Raw genomic sequence first — 25,905 nt, forward strand, 5'->3', positions numbered from 1 at the left:
ATTTAATGACAAAGAGAAAAGATAATAAGGATAATTTGGTCAACATGAGCCTATTCAACTAATAAGATTCCAAAAGACTGTAGGGGAATAACTTGAAAAGGCTAATAAAATATAATAACTAGAGAATAGAACTGCATAGTTAGAGAAGTGCCATTCAAGAAGAGGGTGAATTGAAGAAAATTTTGGTGAACAGATAACAGAGAAGGTAGCACCAAGAGACTCTGACTAGGAAAGTATTAAAGCATATGCTTGAGAATGAAGTATATTTCATCGAAAAGGAAAAACTGGGGCAAAAAATGGAAATTTCTAAATCTAGTAGTAAATTTTATACTGTAAGCCAAAGATGTGATTATATATCATGTTGATTTTAAATTTCTCTTATTTTTTACCTCATATGATTCTCCATTTTTGAAACAATATTTTATTATTTTGACAAAGAGCCTTACTTGGTACTATACCTGCCTTAATGACTATGACAACATAGATGTAATAATGTAATAACTCATCTTTGGGTAAGTTACTTCCCATAGAAAAACCTTAGTCCTCAAACAATTAAAAGAAGTTCTTGATGAAGAAAGCACACATTCACAGTTAGATAATATAATGTTTGTTCAGATATTACTTATGAATAAAAATGATTTAGTTCAGAGACTTTGAAAAATTGAAAAATTTAAGAAACCTGTCTCGTATCTTCTTGGTCCTTACCCCATAGATAATGGGGTTCACCAGGGGAGGGACTAGGAGATAAATGTTGGCTACAAATATGTGGATATGGGGCACCACATGGTGCCCAAACCTGTGAGTAAGAAAAGAGAAGAAGGCTGGAGTATAGGACACTAAGATTACACAGACATGAGAGCCACAAGTACCCAAGGTCTTGAGTCGGGCATCCTTGGATGGGAGATGGAAGACAGTGTAGAGTATGAAGACATAAGAACAAATGATCAATATGAAGTCCACTCCTCCTGTAAGAAAGGCAACAATGAGGCTATAGGCTCTGCGGATTCTGGTCTCAGCACAGGCAATCTTGATGAGGGCCATGAACTCACAATAGGTATGGGAAATGATATTTCTGCAGTAGGGAAGCCACAGTAGCAAGAAAGGGTGAGGAAAGAGAAGTACTGTGCCCCAGAATACAATTGCTAGACCGATGCACCGAATTGTAGAATGTGTCAGAATAGATGCATGTCTCAATGGATTACAAATGGCTATATAACGGTCAAAAGCCATTGCCAGGAAGAAGCCAGACTCCATGGTGGAGCAAGAGTGAATCAGGAACACTTGGGTGAAGCAGGCTTCAAAACGAATCTCTCCATCATGGAACCAGAAGAGGCTGAGAAGTTTGGGCACAGCTGTAGTGCACACAGTAAGGTCAGCCAGAGCTAGCATGCAAAGGAAAAGGTACATTGGTTCATGGAGGCTAGAATCTGTCTTGATAATAAAGAGAAGAGAGCAGTTTCCCAGTAGGGCCAAAAGATAGATCACACAAAAGGGGATGGAGATCCAGATGTGAGCAGTCTCTAATCCAGGAATGCCGATGAGAATGAAGGTTGATGGATAGATATCAGTCTTATTATCTGCTGACATAATCGTCAGATGTTTCAGTTTTCCCTTCATGGATTTTCATCTAATGCAAACAAATCATAACATAAATTTTGAAGCCTCTGAGAAGTTAAGTTAGCCAAAATGCAGAGAATTATAGTCTATGGAATAAATACAATGTCTGTAAATATTTTGATAGAAATTATTTCATTATCTGAGTGTGAAATATTATTTCAGAGTTATAAATTTCAATGTGGCTGCTCTGTAAATGCTAAATGAGAAAAGATATCTAGGTATCAAAAAACTGGAGTTACATATATGAAAGCAAAATCTTCCATCAAGAAGAAAGGGATATCAGTTGAAAGCTGAAGACTATGTAAGAGTCATGGGTTTGGATGACTTAGTAACAAACATGCAATTGTAAGATACAAACCAGAATGAAACAGGATGTGTGATAGAGTATTTTGAATGGAAAATAAACTTTATTTTAGATTTTAGTTATAATAGTTTGGGCACATGCCAAATTATAGTGGGTGGGTAGCTTTGAGATTTAAATATTGCAGTCTTGGGGGACTGTTGTAGAATAAACAGAAGGGGGTTAATTCAAACTAACATGGGATTCATGCAGGATGATGGCAAGAGTGAGCCTGATGACGGTGTGTCAGAAAATGAACAGTTCATTGCATTGCTCATGACCCACATCTGGCCCCAGAATTTGTGTTTGCTCTAGTAGATAAAAATTACAATATTGTTATAACCTGTATTCTGAGCTTCCTTTACTTTTTTGGGATTGTTATTTAGTCATTAAGTTGTGCCCAACTCTTTTGCGACCCCAAGGACTGTAGCCGCCAGGCTCCTCTGTCCATGGGATTTCCCAGCAAGAAACTAGAGTGGATTGCCATTTCCTTCTCCAGGGGATCTTCCCAGCCCAGGGATTGAATTCATGTCTCCTGCTTTGGCAGGTGGGTTCTTTATCACTGACCCACCAGGGAAGCCCTACCCTTGCTTACCTTTAGGTTTATGTCTACATTCATTGAGCTAAAATGAGTTTTTACAAACTTTCCCTTTTTGATCCTCAAATGAAATTGTATATCCTTTTATCTATAGTTGTGTTTCCATCAACATTCTCGTATTACTCATGTACTTTAAGTTTCATTCTTTCTATTTGTTCTACCTCTTTAAACAAGTTAAATCTATCTCCCAGTAGAAAATAAGTGGATAAATTATGCAGAGAAAAATTCATACAGAAGTGAATGCAATTTTCCAATTATTTAAAACAGGTTTTATCCTTACTTGCAATCATGAAATTAAAAATGAAAATGAATATGATAGAAATCACAGTTTATATTTTTAACCAACAGAATATCATGATTTTTGATATCAAGCATTAGAGAGGTTTGAGCTAACGAGCAACTAGTATGCATAATTGGTAGAAGACAATTGACCTGTTAAAGAAAAAACTGCATAGTAACTATTCTTATGAAACAAAAGGTTTGGCAGATCAATTTAACTATTTGCCATCCTAGGGAATAATGCTCATATATACATATGGAGGGAAGATCCTCTGGAGGAGGGCATGGCAACCCACTCTAGTATTCTTGCCTGGAGAATCCCATGGACAGAAAAGCCTGGCAGGCTACAGTCCATAGGGTCACCGAAAGTTGGACATGAGTGAGTTACTAAGCACATAGACATAGAAGTATATACAGCGATTCTCATTGTAAAAATGCCTATAATAGAAGAAAAAATCAAGCATCCAAAATGTCCATCAAAGTAATATCAAGTTAAAAAATCTGTAGCATATTATAGAGTACTCAGAAGCAATTAGAATGAAGTAATTTTTATATATTTACATATAAAATATCCAAATGAAAAATGAAACAGAAATTTGATTTTTCCGTTAACACAAAAGCACAAGCAAAAATGAAACATGTATGTTTGTGTGTGTGTGTGTGTATATATATATATATATATATATAGACATAAAACACATTTATATAAAGCTTTTATAAACACAGAAAACAATCAGAAAGGGTATACTTAGGAAGCATAGACTTAGAAAGAGCCTAAATTTGGGACTGTGATAAGAATATAATTTAGCTGTATCACTGTGGTTACCTTTTTTTATCAGCACCAGTGTAGTCGATAAATTCATGTGCTTTATATAGTTTACGGTAAATAAGTAAATAATGCAGAGTTGCAATGGTATTCATTATAAAAATATAAACCATGAAATTACAGAGGAGATGAGGCTTTCCTTCTCTTATAAAATATTGAAACATTTCTCTAAGCTTTTTAAATATCTTTCCCACATCTCTCATAGAGAACTTGTCAGTTTGTGCAAGTGGTGCCCAGTGTTTTTGTTCTTCATGGTGGTATTTTTTCCACATAAAATCCCTCAATAACTCAAGAATTTACTCACATATCATTCCTCTGAGATTACTTTTCTAGTTATTTTCAACCATCATTTGATATCCCTCCTCAGCGTCCCTATGATGTGTACACTTACATGTCTCTATTTCGCCATACTGCATTTTTATTTCTGTACATCTTTCACATTTATTATGGTACAAATTCTTACTTGACAGAGTTCATCTCTTTTCATGTATTTGTTTGATGTTCCAATGAATGAATGAACAAAAAGAGAAAAATAAGAACATAAGGGAGTGTTATTTTTTAAGACAATGGAATCACTATAAACTGACTCTGGTTCACACTAATCCCCAAACACTATAGTACATTAACAGTTTATACTATGTTCATATTATTTATACTATCCATACTATTAAAATTTTAATACTACTTTAATACTGTTTATACTATTTATTTTATCATATTAAATATTTAAGACATGTCCAAGAAATTAAAAATACAACAAAAATAAATTATAAAAAAGAAATACAACAAAATTAAATTATATCAATATTTTTTTCTTTGTCTGATTATAGGGGAAAAAAGAGGGAATGGAGGAGAAGAAATATCTGATTTTAAGGAGGAATAAAATAAATGACCTATAACACCTCTGGCAAAATTCTGCATCTCAGACTTTCTCCATGCTGTTAAATATTCTATATAATTTTTATTCTTGTTGGTTTTTTAAACTTTTTATTTTGTATTGGAATATAGCCAATTAACAATGCTGTGATAGTTTCAAGTGTGATGCATTGATACATGAAAAAATGTCAAGTTACAAAATAAGAGCATAGTAGATCCTGATATTATAAATCAAAACCCCAAAGACCTTGTATGCATACTTAGAAGAGTCAAGAACATGGATGTACATATGAGTGAAAGACAGTGTATAAAATAAATACACCAAAAAGTAAAAAAGAAAAAAACAAGCTCTACATCTCTATCAAGCTTATAACAAAAATAAAATAAATCAACATGAACTGAGCTTCTATTAGATATTATATTTCTTTATACTGAGGGCATTGTCTTACTGAATCCTTAAAGGGACTTTTTAGATAGGTACTACAACATATAACACAGATATGAATACAAGTAAATGATGTTCACATAGGTTCCTCAAACTCTTCTACAATGAATTCAAGGAGCTAGAATTGGAACCCAAGTGTAATTACAAGGTTTGCAATTTTGTAAAATGTTATATTAACCATTAAGAGGCAAGTGCTCCACAGGATTCGGTAAATATAAAATAACATAAGGCATGTTAGACAGTTTGGTGCAACATGAAGAGTTATTCAAATACCAGAGATCTCTAAGTTTTGTTCAGAATGTAGGGCTGATACATCTGCACTCCCATCCTTTCTTCATTGCCTTTTTCTGAAGGCCTGATCTAAGTAGAGAAACTCATGCACAAATTTATTCCCAAGGAAAGCTGCACCCTGATTCAACTCACATCAGAGTAAAACAGAGGCCATCTGTTCAGGGGTAATAAATCCAAAGGGGCTCAGTTGCTCCAAGAAATCTTACACAGGCCTGTTTTTCACAGCCTGTTTACCCTGAGGAGAGTCCTGAAACCTTCTATCTGGCTATTGTCAACCTAGCCTGTGACACGAATGAGAGCAAACTGCATTGCCTTACCTCACCAGGGGTGCTCCTGGAGTGAGGATGAGTACCCACCTCAACTGAAGAAAACTTCATAACTTACAGCTTTTCATAATGAGCTCAGTTATAGACATGCTTCCCATTTTCTGAGGGTCCCATGGGCATTGAGTGGGAATGGTCTCCGTATAGTGTCAGGGAAAGATGACACTGGGAGTTAAAGATTTGAGTTCAGAAATCAGGTTGTAAGTCTTTAGAGCTGATGTCTTCATAACAGGAAAATCCAAGAAAGGGGACAGGGAAAGATGAGTCTTCCTCAATTGCCTGGAGTCTGCCTTTCAGCAGGATTGCTTGCATTTCAGAATTGCTTGTTTTTAAAAATAAATGCACAAATCTAAAAAGTAAAGATAATGTCTAGTCCCTTTGTTTTAAATAATGCCTTTTTTATTTTTAACATAAGAAAAGATAAAGAAAAACTAATATCAATCCTAAAGTCACCTTGATATTTAAATTATATATCATAATTTTCATATTCACATGATTTTAAATATTTAAATCATATTAGACTAAATTTTATAGCATAACTTATCTCAAGACATGATATATACTTTATTACTTTCATATTAGAATAAATTCCACTGATTTTTTTTAAATGCACATCATGTTGATTTGATATATAAATATATTTTGGAAGGATTTCCCCTCCTCCCACATCTAGTTAATTAACATATCTGTAACTGCACATATTTATTTGTATGTGAGAACATTTGTGTGTGTGTGTGTGTATGTGTGTGTATGTATAAGAGAGAGAGCATTTAAGTTCTACTCCCCAGCAAATTTTGATTATATAATACAGTATTATCAACTATAGTCCTTAAGTTAGGTGCTAAATCCTCAGATCTTATACATCTTGTAGCTGAAAGTTTGTACCCATTTACCAATCTCTTCCCATTTTTTCCCCTAACATAGCCCTTGGCAACTACTTTTGTTCTGTATGTCTGTTTCTATCACAGAAAATTTATTACATGAAACAAATGAAAATGTGACTTTGTTGAAAACTGAATAGCATTTAAACATTATTGTGGAAACTTTGACATCTTTAAACAATCAAGCCACTGAGATTTATTGCTTGATTTTACATGTATGTATTCCAGGCTAGCTTTTGACCTTTAACTAATGTTTGAATCTTTATTGTGTGTGACAATTTCACTAATTTCATTCATTGTACAACTTGGAATTTTATCATTTAACTTTAAATTTAGTTACATTCTTTATGTTATTGTTAGTGTGTCTTATATACATTACATATACACAGTGAGAGGGGAACAGGCAGGAAGGCCAGGGGTCTCCAAACAGAGGAAATAGGCTACAAGTGTCAGATATTTTTATCTCTCTCTTAAGCAGCAGGAGGAAACAAACTAATGTTATATTTTTTTCCCCTTCTCTATACAAATTTAAGAGATTTCCCTGGTGGCTAAGATGGTAAGCATCTGCCTTCAATGTGGGAGACCTGGGTTCGATCCCTGGGTTGGGAAGATCCTCTGGAGAAGAAAATGGCAACCCACTCCAGTACTCTTGCCTGGAAAATCCCATGGACAGAGAAGTGTGGTAGGCTACAGTCCATGGGGCTGCAAAGAGTCAGACATGACTGAGCGACTTCACTTTTACTTTATACAAATTTAAAAAGAGGTTTCTCTTAAAATTCTGTGTTGCCATAATGACACCTGGTTCCACCTGAACTTTTCTCAAACCTTGAGCTAACCAATGCATTTTTGTTATGGAAATGCTTGCGTTATGGAAATGTTTGCATAAAGCTATGTTAATGTCCAGAAAAACATCTATTTCTGCTTTATCGACTATACCAAAGCCTTTGACTGTGTGGATCACAATAAACTGTGGAAAATTCTGAAAGAGATGGGAATACCAGACCACCTGATCTGCCTCTTGAGAAATTTGTATGCAGGTCAGGAAAAAACAGTTAGAACTGGACATGGTTCAGAACAACAGACTGGTTCCAAATAGGAAAAGAAGTTTGTCAAGGCTGTATATTGTCACTCTGTTTATTTAACTTATATGCAGAGTACATCATGAGAAACACTGGACTGGAAGAAACACAAGCTGGTATCAAGATTGCTGGGAGAAATATCAGTAACCTCAGATAGGCAGATGACACTACCCTTATGGCAGAAAGTGAAGAGGAACTCAAAAGCCTCTTGATGAAAGTGAAAGTGGAGAGTGAAAAAGTTGGCTTAAAGCTCAACATTCAGAAAATGAAGATCATGGCATCCGGTCCCATGACTTCATGGAAAATAGATGGGGAAATAGTGGAAACAGTGTCAAACTTTATTTTTCTGGGCTCCAAAATCACTACAGATGGTGACTGCAGCCATGAAATTAAAAGACGCTTACTCCTTGGAAGGAAAGTTATGACCAACCTAGATAGCATATTAAAAAGCAGAGACATTACTTTGCCAACAAAGTTTCGTCCAGTCAAGGCTATGGTTTTTCCTGTGGTCATGTATGGATGTGAGAGTTGGACTGTGAAGAAGGCTGAGCGCCAAAGAATTGATGCTTTTGAACTGTGGTGTTGGAGAAGACTCTTGAGAGTCCCTTGGACTGCAAGGAGATCCAGCCAGTCCATCCTGAAGGAGATCAGCCCTGGGATTTCTTTGGAAGGAATGATGCTGAAGCTGAAACTCCAATACTTTGGCCACCTCATGCGAAGAGTTGACTCATTGGAAAAGACTCTGATGCTGGGAGGGATTGGGGGCAAGAGGAGAAGGGGATGACAGAGGATGAGATGGCTAGATGGCATCACTGACTCGATGGACGTGAGTCTGTGTGCACTCCGGGAGTTGGTGATGGACAGGGAGGCCTGGCGTGCTGTGATTCATGGGGTCGCAAAGAGTCGGACACTACTGAGCTACTGATCTGATCTGATCTAATCTGATGTTAATGTACTTTACATTTACCCTAGACTCTGTCTTCAAGTCAGTTCCACCTAAAGGCTTAGATCCTGTATGTTTTACTTGTACATTGTTCTCCTAATCTATGTTAATAAAACTATATATTTGCTTGGAAATCTGCCTTTAAGTTTCATGTCAATCGTTTTATGGCCCAGGATAATTCACCTAATGCCAGGGTTATCTCAATGCATGTTGTGGGTGAAGGGCCTGGTGCCATTCTCTGAATTTTGAGACATTTCCTTTCTCTAATTAGCAGACTGCTAGTAGCTATATAATATCTGGCTAAAGACTAGCAGGGGACACTCTTTCTGCCCTCTTCTGATGTCTATGTCAGAAACTTTTTCTATCTCTTTTATACTTTAATAAAACTTTATTACACAAAAGCTCTGAGTGATCAAGCCTTGTCACTGGCCCCAGATTGAATTCTTCTCCTCTGGAGGCCAAGAATCCCGGTGTCTTATGTGGTTCAGCAAAAACCTTTCAACAGTGCAACCCCATTATTTGGAAATTCTGTAGTTGCAAATTTGCCTACTCTCAAGAATTTATTTGTAACTTCAAATAAATAGTTATGACATTTTCACAGTCATCTGTAGACATGCAAAGATCTGGGACAAATTAAATTGCCTGACATGTACATTCTCAGCTGAGGTGGACTTTTCATTTCCTCTTTCACATTGTAAACAAGTATTATTTTTGCATTCTATTCAGTGCCACATTTTTCTTATTTCCATGCTTCTTGTTGATAATCTTGCTGTTTGTAATAGCTGTCAAGTGTAGTAAAATGCACTAAAATAAATAAATATTTAAAAAATTTCTTTTTGAAGTGTACCAGAATAAAATAATATTTATCTGCATTGTCCTTCTGAGTGAGTTTGTTTCCTGGAACACATGGCTACAACAGTGATAAGAAGCTTGTAGGAACCTAGATCTGCATTTCCTGTAGGAATGATATTTTCCTACATTTTAATTCAGTGTCCATGGTGACTTTATGGAAAAGAACTAATGAGAATAATGAGAAAGGACTATGCCTGTGCATTAATACATATCATATGTATATGTACACTCCCGCCGCACCCCCCAGCCCCCACCACCACCACACACACACACATTTATCCGGAGCTGGGCTTACTCTCTCATTCTCCCATAGGAGAACTCAGGCTGAGGGAATTTCTTGGTGCAAAGTAGTGACAGTCTGAGGAAAGGTGAGTGATGAGGGCAAAGTGAAACATTTCTTCTTACTCTTACTAATCTGTTTTGTCTTGTTCTTTGCTCCACCAGAGGCCTATAACCTCCCATCTAGATTTTGGAACTCTTATTTTCATCCATTACTGTTTGCTGAGCAGGTGTTTCTGTGAGGCAAGAGTACAAAGACCTCCTATTCAGTCACCTTCCTATACCTGTGGCGGATTCATGTTGATATATGGCAAAACCAATTCAATATTGTAAAGTTAAAAAATAAAATTAAATTAAAAAAAAAAGTAATGTAAACCTGACATCTTTGGTTTCTTTTCCTTAGAAACCAGGGCTCCCTAATGGCTCTCTTTTTTTGATTCAAAACCAGATTAGAATCTTGAATCCTCAGAGGTCTTTTTTGTGCTTTATAAAACTGGCTGTGGGGAATTTCTACTGAAAGTTCCTCCAGGCAAAGAGCAGTGCTCTCATAAAGACTAAGTGGTTTAAGACAAAACAGAGACAGGATTCCATCCTGGTGCTCTGTCTGGTAAGTCTTCTCTGTCTCTTAACTCAGTGTATCCCGAGGCCACAGTGATGGACAAAAGGAAAGAGGAGAGAAAGAAAGGAAGAGACGAGACACAAGATAAGTTTGAGGGAAAGAAGACTGAGACAGAAGTTTAGAGAAATGGACAAGATCATAGTTAGGAAGGAGCATGTAATCATAATATACCCATTTGGATTTCAGCCTGAATCTATCCTGTGCATTTTAGAAAAATCACTCTCCTGACATCTAAAGAATGATGGATAGCATGTTATCTTTGAAGTAGGCTCAAGTGTTCAATATCTATCTAAAACTAAAAATATATTATATTTAGAGCTTTAAATTTATTCCTTCTTTTATAGATGAAAAATGCTTGTAACTTACTTTCTTTGATTACACTGTAAATAAATCATGAATCTGGGTTTAAAAACAGTTAGTCTGACTGCAGACTTCATACTTTCAAGTACTGTAAAGTACTGTGCTGCAATAAATCCAAGAAATGATAATGATTTAAACTAATTTCATTATGAATGAGACAAATACACTGATTTTTAAAATACTGAAGAGGTAAAATTAATTGTACCTTTTTATAATGTGCAAGAGAAGAGGATGCTACTCAGATATTTTTCTTTCGTTTTTAAATTTAGGTATAATTGACATATAATGTTGTATTTGTTTCAAGTGTACAACATAACCTACATCTTATGAAACGATCACACAATAATCTGATTAGCATTCATTACCAAAGATAGCTAAAACTTGATTTCTGGTCTAGGAATACAAAAAAAAAAAAAAAATTAAGACTGTCTTTAACTTATGTTAATGAATCACAGAAAATATTGCTTTCACAATTGAATTCTACTTTCAATTATCTATATCACACATTTTTAGAGTATTCACTATTGCATTTCAAGGCCACAATATTATGGAAGAAAGAGTTTATTCTTAAAGACATTTCACAGAGTGCCTCCTACAAATAACACCTATTGCTTTCAGTTTCTCTTGTTTTCATGTTTGCCATTTCCTCCTAGGAGTTCCCTGCTTTCTCATACATATCATCAGGTCTAGATGATACCTGATTGTCTTAGTGAAACTGTAATCATAATTTCCATTACTCTTCCGGCATTTTCCAATAATACAAAATGATGAAAAGACACTTCTTACTACAAAACCACTATCAGTAATGAATGATCAAATTTTTAAAAATACTCATCTAACAATTGTCATAAAATACATGAAAATATGTAAGAACAGCTTTGGTAATTTTGAAAATGGTAGATCCAGTATGCTCAGAACAGGTGTCTATTTAGTTTTTTCTTCAACATATTTGCCATGAATCTTAAACTGTTACAACTATGACCTCCTTAGATTATAATGAAGATATGACATCTTGTATTCAGATGGATGTGGGTTTAAAAGAGATGATGTGTCTGTTTGAATGTGTGTAGAGGAGAGGGAGCTATGTACATATGATATGGGTTAGGCATGTATTAGCTTTTCCTTATTTCCATTCTCTTCATTTCAATTTACTGTTTTCTCCTCTATTTTCTTTCTATAGCTCTGTAACTATAAGCATTACAAGTTTTGACAAGTCTTTTAAACTATATGAGGTTTAGATCCATATGTAAAGATGGGATTAATGTTCTCCTATTTGTGTTTATAAAGATTAGAGATAATATTTGCACATGTTATGCAACATTGGAATTAGTAGGCAAGTACCTTAATGAATGGTAGTTGATGCTGCCATTTTAACTGCACTTTAACTGCAATTTTAATATTCATGAATAAATATTAACAAATGGCTTACCTGAATCCTTTATATTTATTTTGAACCTTTTAGATTGCATCTTAATGAATATGTGTTCATTAGCAATTATTAGAAAAATTGTTTTAATACTTGTGTGTTACCATCTAATCAAATGAAACTACAGACCATTTTAGAGGCTGGCAAAGCCCTATGTATGTCAATATTGAAAATAAATTATGTTGATGATAATGAGAGAAGGCAATTAATGAATTATTAATATTAAGGCAACATTTTAGCATAATACTAGTTTTAGAACCATTGCAAATTAGCAGAGAAGAAAAGTGCTAACAAAGTTGAATACATTATGTAGAATTTTTTATGACAATCCACTACAAAATTTCTAAAACCTTCTCAAGAATTTGCTTTTTCACACTGATGTTTATGTATTGATACTACATTTTTTATTGTGTGATTAACTGAGGAAGAGAATATACTCAGTTGTATGGTATTCTTATTTTCCTTAGGTTTAAAACATTGCAGAGCTTTACTCAGTACTCTGAAGATCGGTAAACACCCATTTGTAAGGAACATGGACTTATGCATTACCAAGCAGGATGTCCCTTCCCAATGATACCCAGTTTCATCCCTCCTTCTTCTTGTTGCTGGGAATCCCAGGACTGGAAACTCTCCATATCTGGATTGGCTTTCCCTTTTGTGCTGTGTACCTGACAGCACTGATAGGGAACTTCACTATCCTATTTGTGATCCAGGCTGAGAGCCGTCTACACCAGCCTATGTTCTACTTCTTGGCTATGTTGGCTACCATTGACTTGGGTCTCTCCACAGCTACCATCCCTAAGATGCTTGGGATCTTCTGGTTTAGTCTCAAAGAGATCCTCTTTGAAGCCTGCCTCACTCAGATGTTTTTCATCCACAACTTCACTGGTATGGAATCAGCAGTCCTCTTGGCAATGGCTTATGACCGCTATGTGGCCATCTGCAACCCCCTCCGATATAGCACCATCCTCACCAACAGGGTCGTTTCTATGATTGGTGTCGGTGTGTTAGTGAGGTCATTTATTTCTGTTATTCCATTTGTATTTCTCATTTTACGGCTGCCCTTCTGTGAGAATCAAGTCATCCCTCATACCTACTGTGAACACATGGGTCTTGCTCGCCTATCTTGTGCCAGCATCAAGATCAATATCATCTATGGCTTAGGTGCTATTTCAATCCTAGTGTTTGATATCATAGCCATTGCCCTTTCTTATGTTTAGATACTCCGTGCTGTTTTTCATCTTCCTTCTCATGAAGCACGACTCAAGTCTCTCAGCACATGTGGTTCCCATGTTTGCGTAATTCTTGCCTTCTATACACCAGCTCTATTTTCCTTTATGACACATCGCTTTGGCCAAAATGTCCCCCGTTATATTCACATACTTTTGGCCAATCTCTATGTTACAGTACCACCAATGCTCAACCCTGTCATATATGGAGTCAGAACCAAGCAGATCTATGGCCGTGTGAAAAAAATGTTATTACAAAAATAAGGAATTAAAATGGGATAGCACCTAATATGTATGAGATGGAACTTTTGAGCAGGGAAACAACTTATTATATTAAATTATGTACATTTAAGTGTGATTGACAAAATATGTATTTGGCTCCCTTCTGTAACTATTTTAATGAGTTCAGAGACTGAAAAATCTAGGTTTTGTTATCCAATTCAAATAGTACGTGAAAGTCCATGACAGTCTTTATATATGATATTTGATCACTGGTATCAGTAGATTCGAAGTAGAAATATAGAATGTACCTTTTTTTGTGTATTATATTATTCATGTGGATTTTTTTGATGATTCTCACTCCCTCTTTAGCTCCAAGTTGTCCTGTAAGTGTTTCTCCCTTCTTACTTTGCAATCCTCTCTTGTTTCTCCTTCTTTTTCTCATTTTCTCTACCTTCAGAACTCAATCATTTTTATTTTAAGGACTGAAATATGATATCCTATGATTTCATCATAAATATTATCAGTTCAGTTCAGTTCAGTAGCTCAATCATGTCTGACTCTTTACAACCCCATGAATCGCAGCACGCCACGCCTCCCTGTCCATCACCAACTCCCGGAGTTCACTCAGACTCACGTCCATCGTGTCAGTGATGCCATCCAGCTATCTCATCCTCTGTCGTCCCCTTCTCCTCCTGCCCCCAATCCCTCCCAGCATCAGAGTCTTTTCCAGTGAGTCAACTCTTCGCATGAGGTGGCCAAAGTATTGGAGTTTCAGCTTTAGCATCATTCCTTCCAAAGAAATCCCAGGGCTGATCTCCTTTACAATGGACTGGTTGGATCTCCTTGCAGTCCAAGGGACTCTCAAGAGTCTTCTCCAACACCCAGTTCAAAAGCATCAATTTTTCAGCGCTCAGCTTTCTTCACAGTCCAACTCTCACATCCATACATGACCACTGGAAAAACTATAGCCTTGACTAGACGGACCTTTGTTGGCAATGTAATGTCTCTGCTTTTCAATACAGACATCCAAAATTGTGTCATAGATTAGGTACTTATTTTGCACATAAAATTTAACTAGGGAAATGAATGCCAATAACAGTTCATTATAAATGTTTGTATAGAGTTTGTCACAGATACATTTAGGTTTCATAAAACAAACTATGACATAAACGTAAGTAAAGAAACCATCTACAGCCTAGAGTGGTTGACTACATTCACATTCTTAGTTCTATATGGTCTATAACTTATTTTTAGACTAATTTTGTAGTTTCTGTTTCCTTTTTTCATTAACAGACAGAACTTGTTTGGTCCTAGTTCTGTCTTTAATATACATATTTCAATGATCCTCAATTTCCTTATTTTATAAGCATTGCCATAGTTTTATTTCAAAGATTAAGCATGAAGACTTAATTACATTGAATAATGTTTATACAATAATCAATATAGTACCTGCATTTTTTTATAGTAAATAAAATAATTATTAGCCATTAACATTATCATCAGACTTCCTTGGTGGCTCAGCGGTGAAGAATCCACCTGCCAATGCAGGAGATGTGAGTTTGATCCCTGAATTAGGAAGATCTCCGAGAGAAATAAAATGGCAACCCACTCCAGTATTCTTGTCTGGGAAATTCCATGGACAGTGGGACCTAACTGGCTACAGTCCATGAGGTTGCAAAAGAGTTGGACATGATTGGGCGGTTAAACCACTACAACAGCATTATAATCTTTATCATTTGTGTTATCATATTTTGTTATTGATGCTCACCCTTGACAACACTGTTTCTATTAGAGATGTTTATTGGTTTTTATTTTAATATTAGCCTTATACAAAATACCCTGAAGCTGTAGTGACACAACTAAAGTACAATTAGTGTCAAATTTAGTATATATTATCCACAAATTTAATTTATATTTTTTTATATTTATGTTTAGCATTACCTCCTAGTCTTTAAAATAGAAATTTGTAATTTGGAAATAATTAAATAATTTATTTTTCTCTTTATCCATATATAATGTGAGGAAAGTTATCTCCACAATCTTCTGTCATTTTATTTATATCTGTTACTTTTTATCATATATTCCTCTTTCTAATTTCTTGTATCCTAATTTCTTATATCATCAGTCTGAGGACTGAAGTACCTTTATCACCAGGCATTTTCATTCTTCCAGATCAGCTAATTTTATTTCATTTGTTGTTGTTGTTGTTTAATCACTAAGTTGTGTTTGTACTTTTGCTACATGCTGCTGCTGCTAAGTTGCTTCAGTCCTGTCGGACTCTGTGCGACCCCATAGAGGGCAGCCCATCAGGCTCCCCCGTCCCTGGGATTCTCCAAGCAAGAACATTAGAGTGGATTGCCATTTCCTTCTCCAATGCACGAAAGTGAAAAGTGAAAGTGAAGTTGCTCAGTTATGTCCGACTCTTCGCGACCCCATGGACTGCAGCCTACCAGGCTCCTCCGTCCATGGGATTTTCCAGGCACGAGTACTGGAGTGGGGTGCCATCGCCTTCTCCGTTTGCTACATACTCTATGCCAAAAATCTCTCCCGGTTTCATTTTTGCTATTACATTTAACATTCTTCTTGGTCATCATTTTGTAGAGGTATCAGATCAGATCAGTCACTCAGTCGTGACCGACTCTTTGCGACCCCATGAATCGCAGCACGCCAGGCCTCCCTGTCTATCACCAACTCCCGGAGTTCACTGAGACTCACCTCCATCAAGTCGGTGATGCCATCCAGCCATCTCATCCTCTGTCGTCCCCTTCTCCTCTTGCCCCCAGTCCCTCCCAGCATCAGAGTCTTTTCCAATGAGTCAACTCTTCGCATGAGGTGGCCAAAGTACTGGAGTTTCAGCTTTAGCATCATTCCTTCCAAAGAAATCCCAGGGCTGATCTCCTTCAGAATGGACTGGCTGGATCTCCTTGCAGTCCAAGGGACTCTCAAGAGTCTTCTCCAACACCACAGTTCAAAAGCATCAATTCTTTGGCGCTCAGCCTTCTTCACAGTCCAACTCTCACATCCATACATGACCACAGGAAAAACCATAGCCTTGACTAGACGAACCTTTGTTGGCAAAGTAATGTCTCTGCTTTTGAATATGCTATCTAGGTTGGTCATAACTTTCCTTCCAAGGAGTAAGCATCTTTTAATTTCATGGTTGCAATTAAGGAGTCCTTAATAAACTCCTCTGCAATCCAAATATACCTACTTTTTAAGACTTACTGACTTGCCCTCCCTTCCCCAACAACTAAATATTAATATTACACCAATTTTCTGACATTTACGTTTTGAAATCAACTACTCAAATGAAATTGTATTTCAGAAAAAGAAAAACACTGGTTTACATGGGAATGAATTTCTATATATAACAAACTCTAGGGAAATTTCTCTTACACTATTTAAAGTAGAATAATGGTTACTTTTTTCATTTATTTTTCATTTATTCAGGGTTCTCTTACAACTTAATATAATATCTTGCAATGACTGCCTATCATCCCCTCTACTCCCAGATCATATGAAATTTAATGCTACTTAACCTATCTATTAAGTGTCACAAGCTACTCAATAAATGTCTGCTGAATGAATCAATCTAAGAAAGAATGAAAGAACTTATGTGCTTATTTATCAGTCATAGCATAATACAAGAAAGTTGATATCAAATATATGTATTGGTATGTTATTATGCCAGAAACTACTGAAACAGGCTGGGTAAAGGATACATTGTATTGAGAAGAAAAGAGTAACTGATTTAATTATGAAAGCAGGGAGCAAGTAAGTTAGCAAAGCTTTCCAATCCAATAAATTTATTCATGCAAAATAGAATATAAATTGGCAAATTATTTGTGACAAGTAATAGCAACAGTAGGTAATAATTGTCTTAAACATGTTTACAATTATCATCTTGGTTAGGATGTCTCATCATTACAAGAAAAAAAAAATCATAGTATACATTTACTTCAATGTAATGAAATGTACTACTTTGTATAACAATAAGCTCAGTGAAGAACAGGATCAGTTGCCCAAAATGTAATCAAGGTTTCAGTTTCTATGTAGCTTTTTAGGAACTAAAAAAATTCTCTGCATAGGGATATTGAAGTCTTCCTTTCATGATTGAATGCCCAGTTTTAATTTTTCTATGATTAAATATTATACTTTTATCTTTATGCTCTCATTATGTAAAAAATACATTTTGATTTATGACTTTAAAATGTTAGAATAACATATCTTTTCTTTCTTTGGTTCCCATTCATTTTATTTATCTAAATACATTCCTTTTATAATTTTTATGTTATTTATTTTTTATTATCTTACACCCAGTAAGACTAGCACCGCATGGGAAAAAAATAAAGACTTTGTTTTATAGAAAAATCATGATATGTCAATACATTGTTGATGAGTGCTAAGACATCAACGTGGGAAAAGAAGATACATGAGTCCGTGATTGATGCCCTAAACTGCATTTTTATATTTAATAAAATTGTGATGCAAAATTCAACCAGTAAGGGAGTCTGTTCACTTCATTCTGTTCACTTCATATGCATAGGTTTTGATGGTATTAGTTTTGTGTCTCTGACTTCCTAATAACAATATATGCTTGCATTGGGGGAAAGGTGTGGACTAAAGACTATGTCTGCCTCCACATCAGTCCCTTTGCCCCAGGTACAAATAATGGAATTTTCCCCAGGAGACTCTGAGTTGTTAATCTTGATTCCCATAGGGGGTATGAGTTGGCTTTGCTTTCAGACATGACCCCAAAGATCCTAAGTACGGGTAGTATAAAACTATATTCTCTTTCGTAGGTATATTGGAGTTCTCTAGCCCTATTCCTCCTGAAGGTAAGTTTCCTTTGAAATGTGTGATAGAGATGGATAGTCATTAGAGACTACTGTTCAACAGTGAAGGAAAGAGCTACAGTTGAATTTATTAAGCTCTATATCACCATTGTAGAAAGATTTTCTGAGAGAAAGAGTTTTTCAGTGGTTCATGCTGAAACAATTTAAATTTTTAAATAATCACCTATAAAGGGAACTTAAACTATGGTATAAATGATGATCTTTACTGCTGGGATAATTGTGTATTGGGGCAATTTGTGTATTATAATAATTTAAAAATAAGATCGTCATAGACCCAGAGTTAAATGCTAGTTTATAAAGCTTATTACCAAGAGGGAAGCAGAGAAGTAAGAAATCTTAAGATGGAGATTAAATACACTAGAAGGATTTACTGGCTGGGGATTCTCTATTTTGGTCATAACATTATTAAAATACTTCCCAAAATTTAGACTTTTGTCTCTCACTTTAATCAAGAGTTGATTAGCCTGTGACTCCTCTTCCTTCCTCCCTTCCTTCTTTTCTTTATCCCATCCTCTCTTCCTTCCTTTTCACTTCCATTTTTGTTTTCTTCTTTCCCTTCTTTAAGCTTCTCTTTTCCTTCCTCCACCCCTTTCTTCCCACACTCCTCTGCCCCCTTCTTTTCTTCATTAGTGCTGTACTATCTCTTCTGGTTTTTTGTTCCAGAAAGAAAGAGGAGAGAAAGAAAAAGGGAAGAAGAAAAAAGATGGAGGAAAAAAAGGAAAAAAGAGATGACAGAAAAGAAAGAGAATGAAAGACAGACAAGGTGAGGAAGAAAGAGAGAAAGAATGGAAAACCATAACTACAGTGTGGTAAATTAGGAGTACAGATTTCATCAGCCTGAGGCTGACCCTCATAACTGTGATTAGAAAGGTGTTTTTATTCTCTGAAATCATCTCCTTTCAACAAAATTTTCACTGCTCACCCTCAAACTCTCCCCAACACATGACAAGGAAGTGTAAAGATTTTAGGTATTTTGAGATATTCTTAGCATTATGGCAGCCAGTAGTAACCCTGGAGATTCTTTATTCTATATATCCCATCAGACTATTAATATCAAAGAGACACATAAGTCTCCTGGAGGTTATTTTAGGCTGTAATGTTTCCTCATTTTGTGCAACTATCTTCATACTCATACAGTACAACTTGTATATCTTTGTATACCTTTTTTCTATATCTGTGGTATATTATAGTGTGTCACTGGGATTTTTGGATAAATATGAAAGGATAACTAAATGAAGCATATTTCATTTAGGATATGGTATCAGTGTAAATATTGATATTGAATAAACTGGTTTAAGAAATTTCTGCTTGATATGCATCGCTCCATATATCTTGGTGCAACTCTGTTCCCATATATATATATATATGGTTTATGTGCAGGTATCCGTATCTGACGTTCTGTGATTTGGTGTTGATATGTTTAATTAAGGTATACTTTGTCTTCAAAAAGACTAAAATCTCAATATAAACATAAACTCCTTCATGTTCCATTAATGAATTCTATGTCTTGTATGAGGTTTGAGCAAATGAGCATAAGATATTACTGCCTAATATTCAGAGAAAGGTCTTTCATAAAGTTAACTTTCCTTCCACTGAAAAATAGTCTGTCTGTGACAATACCTGCTTTTGTATGTAAGTTTTAGCATTAACTTTAATAATACAAATAGAGATAAAAATTAAACCTACTGGTGTGAGTTTTTATGACTCTTATTTTCACTTCCAGAGATGGTCAACTCTTTGTCTTCTCATTGATGGCAAGATGCTCCACACCAACACTTCCACTTTCCACCCAGACACCTTTTTCCTTGTAGGCATCCCAGGACTTGAGGATGTCCATGTCTGGATCTCCCTGCCTTTTTGCTTCATTTACTTAATGGCTCTGCTGGGCAATGCTACCATTTTGCTGATTATTTGGTCTGACCACATTCTGCGGGATCCCATGTTCTACTTTCTAGTCATCTTATCAGCCATAGATCTGGCCCTCTCCACATCTGCAGTGCCCCAGATGCTGGGGATATTCTGGTTTGATGCACATGAGATTAGTTTCTCAGCCTGTGTGGCTCAGATGTTCCTGATACACACCTTTACAGGAATGGAGTCTGCAGTTCTGCTGGCGATGGCTTTTGACTGCTACGTGGCTATCTGTGCACCACTCCACTACACAACCATCCTGACGCCCCGAGTACTAGCAGGCATTGGTATTGGTATTATAATGCGCCCAATTCTACTCATGTTTCCCATTCTCTACCTAACCCATCATCTGCCCTTCTGTGGGGCTAGAATTATTGCCCACTCCTACTGTGAGCACATGGGAATTGTCAAGTTGGCCTGTGCCAGCATTTGGATTAATGCCATTTATGGACTTTTTGTGGCTTCTTTCCTCATTTTGGATGTGGCACTGATTGGAATTTCTTATGCCTACATCCTCCATGCAGTTTTCCATCTCCCATCTTGAGATGTTTGCCACAAAGCCCTGAATATGTGCGGGTCCCATGTAGGGGTCATGTGTGTTTTTTATACACCTTCCCTGTTCTCCTTCCTCACCCACCATTTTGGCCAAAAAATTCCACCTTACATTCACATCCTTGTTGCGAATCTCTATGTGGTCATTCCACCTGCCCTCAATCCTATTATCTATGGTGTGAAGACAAAGCAGATTCGTGCACATGTGAGTCATGCTTTCAGCTCAAAATAGGGTTGTTTCCTTAGTTCTTGAAGGCCTGGATATAACTGGAATAGTAACTTTCAGTCTACTGTAGACTGATCATCTTTTTAAATGTTCCTTATATCAAAAGGTCTTGCAGATACTAAAAGAACAAAATCTTTAGTCTTAAATCCCAGTGTTTCCTTTTCCTATTGGTGTTGAGTATTCATTCTTCTGAATAAACTGCATTTATTCATTACAGTAGGGAAACAGTCCATTGGAAATCCTTTCATTTTTAACTATGAAGATTGAGTGAAACTCCATATCCATCTATTTGAAAATGACATAGCATTTCAGTGGGGAAAATTAGTTTATTATATATGCCTTAGTTTCCTCTGAATAAAATAAATAAACAAGTATAAAATTTTAAAAAGATCTTGGAAGAGCTCATCAATACATTTTTTAATGTATCTGATTTCTTTAAGAATGATACTGACTACTAAATGAGTTGTTAAAAGCATCTCAAGTTCTTCCCTTTAATTTCAGTTCTCTTTTCCTTACTCTTCAGGAAAATCTATAGGCAATATGTGCCCTCACTATGTGACTATACTTCTCTCTTTCTGGAGGCATATGAAATGAAAGAACCTGAAAAAAGTACTTATATTAAAGCATGAAAATTTTGTTATGAGAAGATTGAATGTACAGAATTCTAACAGGTGGATTTTGAGTCAGGTTAAACTAGGTGTATTTTATGTGTGTGAGGGACAGACGTTGTTATTTTAGTCGCAAAGTCGTGTAGGACTCTTGTGACCCCACAAACTGTAGCCCACCGGGTTCCTCTGTCAGTGAGATTCCTCAGGCAAAAATATTGGTTTGGGTTGCCATTTCCTTTTCCAGGGGATCTTCTGACCCAAGTATCAAACCCATGTTTCTTGCACTGGAAGGTGAGTTCTTTACTACTGAGCCATCAGGGAAGTGGAAGAGAGGTGGATACTTTGCTTTATCTACATATGTTAAACATATTTAGGAAAGCTTTTACCTAAATAGCCCACTTCTCCTCCAAAGACCTCTTTATTGTGGAATGTAGAATGCATTTATCATTTTCATTGATGCTTTGCAAAAGTAGTTGAATTTCAGGCATTAGGTAGAAACAAGTTTTGAAAGTCAGCTATTATAAAGGAATTTGATGAATATTCTCAGAAATACTTTTTTTTCTTATAAAAACATATTTCCACTATGACTCCAAGGCATTTAAGGCATTATTGATTAATTTTTCTAAATTAGTTGTGGCAGAAACTAATTTCATAAAAATAATGAAATAGAACACAAGACCAACTGTTTAATAAGAGTCTAGGAACTAATTTTCTGATGGTAAGCTCACAGTATGATAAGAGAAAAATGACTGCACAATTTTATAATATCACTAAATGGATTAGAACACATATTTTCAGTGATTGGAAATGGGAACGATAGGGTATATATCAGCAAGGCACAGGGACTGAAGATTCAGCAAAATCTTTCTTGAAGGAATTAATGTAAGGTGTCACAAGGCACATCTAAATACCATATATTTGTAGAATCTGTTTCTTGTAACACCTTAAGTACTTAAATGCTCTTTTTTCTTAGAGAATGGAAGGTATGCAAAAAGAATTTTAATGACATCTTTTCAAAAGTTCATCCAAGAGCAGTCTTTTGAGTGTTTTTGTTCAATTGGATGTTGTATTTCATTTGTGGCACAACTTAAATTTAATATTACAAAAGACAACAAAAACTAAAAGATTAACTTTTATTATTAATGTTATTAATTTGCTCTTATTGAGTAAATTGACTTTAAATCATCATTTAATGTGTGATTCCACTTTTAAAGTCACTCAGGATTACCGAAACCATTCGCAAAATAAATGCAGTATCTATCTTTAGAAGGAAACATATACATATTTCTGCAGATTGAGAGGATTCATATGCATTAACCAGTAAGCCATGACATTCCCTATTAAAATTTTAAGAGTAGCTTTATAGTCAAATCAAATCTAACAATGCTTTTACAGTTTTAACTTTGACTCCAACCACACAATCAAAATTATGTCTGTATTTTTTCCCTTTTCCTAGATGACTGTAACTAATGGTAAGAAGCAGGCTTTTGTTACTTCTGTCTTTTAAAATCACTTTTACCTGTAAAAACAAACCACTCAAGTGCTTGTCATTTTCCTTAGGCATAGATTCTAAGGAATAATTAATATATTATTAAAATAATAATTTAATAATTATTAAATAAAATAATAATAAATTAATTAATTAACTTTTATTAATCCTACCCATCATCTGATAACCTGAAACTAAAGATTTCTAGGAACTGAAGCACATGACATCATATGAGACAACTTTCTAAAGATATCTGAACCTGGGCTGTTGATGTTTGTCACCAAACCTTTGATGATGACATTATGGTTCAGATGATCTCCAATATCTATGATCTTGATAACCTATGGACTTTAGACCAGAAGTGGCCTAAGTGTTCTTCCTCTAACCTTCCTTGTTACCCTGAATATTTATCTAACCTGCATATTTTTCCCTCCAACATAAAACAATGTACCAGGAAAGATCCTTCCTGGCATTTGAGGGACAAAAAAAGGCTGAAACTGGGAAACCTGACTCTTGATCAGCAGTGCTTTAGAGAATCTCAATAAAGAGGGGAAATGTAAAAAATAATGATAATAAACAGAAACCTTAGTCAAATAGAGTCAGGAGACTAGAAGGGGGAGTGCTCATCTCTTGGAGCAACAGTAGAATCCAACAGGAAGAAGCAATGCTCTTCTTTCTTGGCAAAGATTAAGCCAATAAAAAGCCATAGACTCTTCATTTACTATAGCCTGACCAAAATTCCTTTATTTCTTATGTACATAAAAATGTTCTCCTTCCCTTGCTTTGTGGGACCTGGCAAATGGTTCTTTATAGATCCCAAATCATAATTATTTACTGACCATCAATAAACCCATTTTTGTTGGATAAATATCTGGCAGTCTAATTGTTTTAGTTCAATATATGTTATTGAGAAATCTGTTACTTAGACTTCACATTTTGGAGTTTTCCAGTTATCTTTTTATTATTGATTTATAATTTAATTCAATTTATGTCAACAGAACTTTTGTATAATTTGAATCATTCATTGATAAGATGTTTTATAGGGCAGAATATATTTTATCTTGGTAAGTAGTATCCCGGCACTTGAAAATAATTTGTACTTGGCTCTTTCAGGGGAAGTGTTCTAGTAATGTTAATTATATCAAGGTGTTTAATAGTGTTTGTGATCTATTTATATTCTTATAGATGTTTTTTCTGCTTGTTATACCAATTATTTTTATCTGCTTGTCATATCAACTATTGATATTTTTAATTATGATTTTATGTATGTATCACTACAGTTCTATCAGTTTTTTCTGCACATACTTTTAAGGTACTAAAGAAGGTATTAAATTTTTGTGATTGTGAGGTCTTAAAGATAAAATGACTTCTTTTGATTATAAAAAGTCACTCTTTCTCTCTGATAAGAGAGTTGCTTGGAAATTTACTTTTTCCAGTATAGTCATTTACTTTTGATTAGTGTTAGTACACTATAAAGTTTTCCATCATTTGATCTGAACAAATTTATTTCTTTATAATTAAAGTTATATTATAATAGAGCCTTCTAATAGTTATAGTATCAAAAGGCATGATATTACCAAAAGGTGTGATTTGCCATAGATATGTGGAATAGAGTGAAAGCCCACAAATTCAACCATACACATAGACTCAGTTGATTTTCAATGAGAATGCCAAATCAATTCAATGTGTGAAGACATTCTATGCAAAAAATAGTCCTGAGAAAACTAGATACTCAAATGAATAAGAATTAAATTAGATCTATCTCACACCATGTAAAAATTTAAGTTAATTAATAACCTAAATATTAGGGTTAAAAAAAATAAAACTATTAAAAAAAATTTAGGACTAAGTTTTCATGACCTTGGCTGTGACGATAGATTCTTAGAACATCAAAAGCATGAGTAATGAAATAAAACATAAGTAAATTAGACATCCTCAAAACAAAACCAACCAACAACAACAAAAACATGTTGTGCATCAAAGCATGTTATGATGAAAAGAAAAAAAAACAAAACTCCAGAATGGGAGAAAACATTTATGAGTCATATTTTAATAATAGTTTATTATCCAGAATATATAAATATAATACCTACATCTCAACAACAGAAAGGCAAAAAAAAAAACAAAAAAAACTAGTTAAAAAATGAATTGGTGGGGGGCTGTATAGACATTTTTTAAATAACACATACAAATAGCTAATAAGCACATGAAAAAAGGCTGAACTTCAGTAATAACGAGGGATATTTAAATGAAAACCACAATAAGCCAGAATTTCACACCTACTAGGATCAGTACTCTTGCCTGTAAAACCCCATGGGCGGAGGAGCCTGGTGGGCTGCAGTCCATGGGGTTGCTAAGAGTCGGACATGACTGAGGGACTTCACTTTCAGTTTTCACTTTCATGCATTGGAGAAGGAAATGGAAACTCACTCCAGTGTTCTTTCCTGGAGAATCCCAGGGATGGGGAAACCTTGTGGGCTGCCGTCTATGGGGTCACAGAGAGTTGGACATGACTGAAGTGACAGCAGTAGCAGCAGCAGGATTGCTTTAAACAAATAAAGAAGTAAACAAAATAACAGGTGTTGGTGAGGATGTGAATGAATTGGAACTCTTATGCAATGTTGGTGGATATGTAAAATGGGGCTGATGCTAGAGATACTATTTCAAACTACCTCAAAATATCAACCATTGATTTGTTGTGTGCCACAGTAATTCTACTCTTAGGTTTATATGGAAAAAGGTAATTGTAAGTTAATGTTTGTTGCAATATTATTTACA

At 35.3% G+C, this 25,905-nt stretch overlaps 2 protein-coding genes and 1 pseudogene across 2 annotated transcripts; 2 read left to right on the forward strand and 1 right to left on the reverse strand.

Moving 5' to 3' along the window:
- Window positions 1-639: 639 nt before the first annotated feature.
- LOC102413052 (olfactory receptor 52D1-like) lies at window positions 640-1,617 on the reverse strand. Its single transcript, XM_025265908.3, has one exon. It carries the CDS (start codon window positions 1,615-1,617, stop codon window positions 640-642), a length of 978 nt encoding a protein of 325 aa, XP_025121693.3.
- Window positions 1,618-12,485: 10,868 nt separating this feature from the next.
- Window positions 12,486-13,527, forward strand: LOC102395503 (olfactory receptor 52E2-like). The gene is given in 1 exon segment (XM_025265909.3): window positions 12,486-13,527. A coding segment is annotated over 1 exon segment (936 nt). The 5' UTR covers window positions 12,486-12,591.
- A 6,573-nt stretch (window positions 13,528-20,100) lies between these two features.
- On the forward strand, window positions 20,101-21,036 carry LOC102395820 (annotated as a pseudogene).
- Window positions 21,037-25,905: the final 4,869 nt, after the last annotated feature.

The sequence above is a fragment of the Bubalus bubalis genome, chromosome 16, assembly GCF_019923935.1.
Source record: "Bubalus bubalis isolate 160015118507 breed Murrah chromosome 16, NDDB_SH_1, whole genome shotgun sequence".
NCBI classification, from domain to species: Eukaryota; Metazoa; Chordata; class Mammalia; order Artiodactyla; family Bovidae; genus Bubalus; species Bubalus bubalis.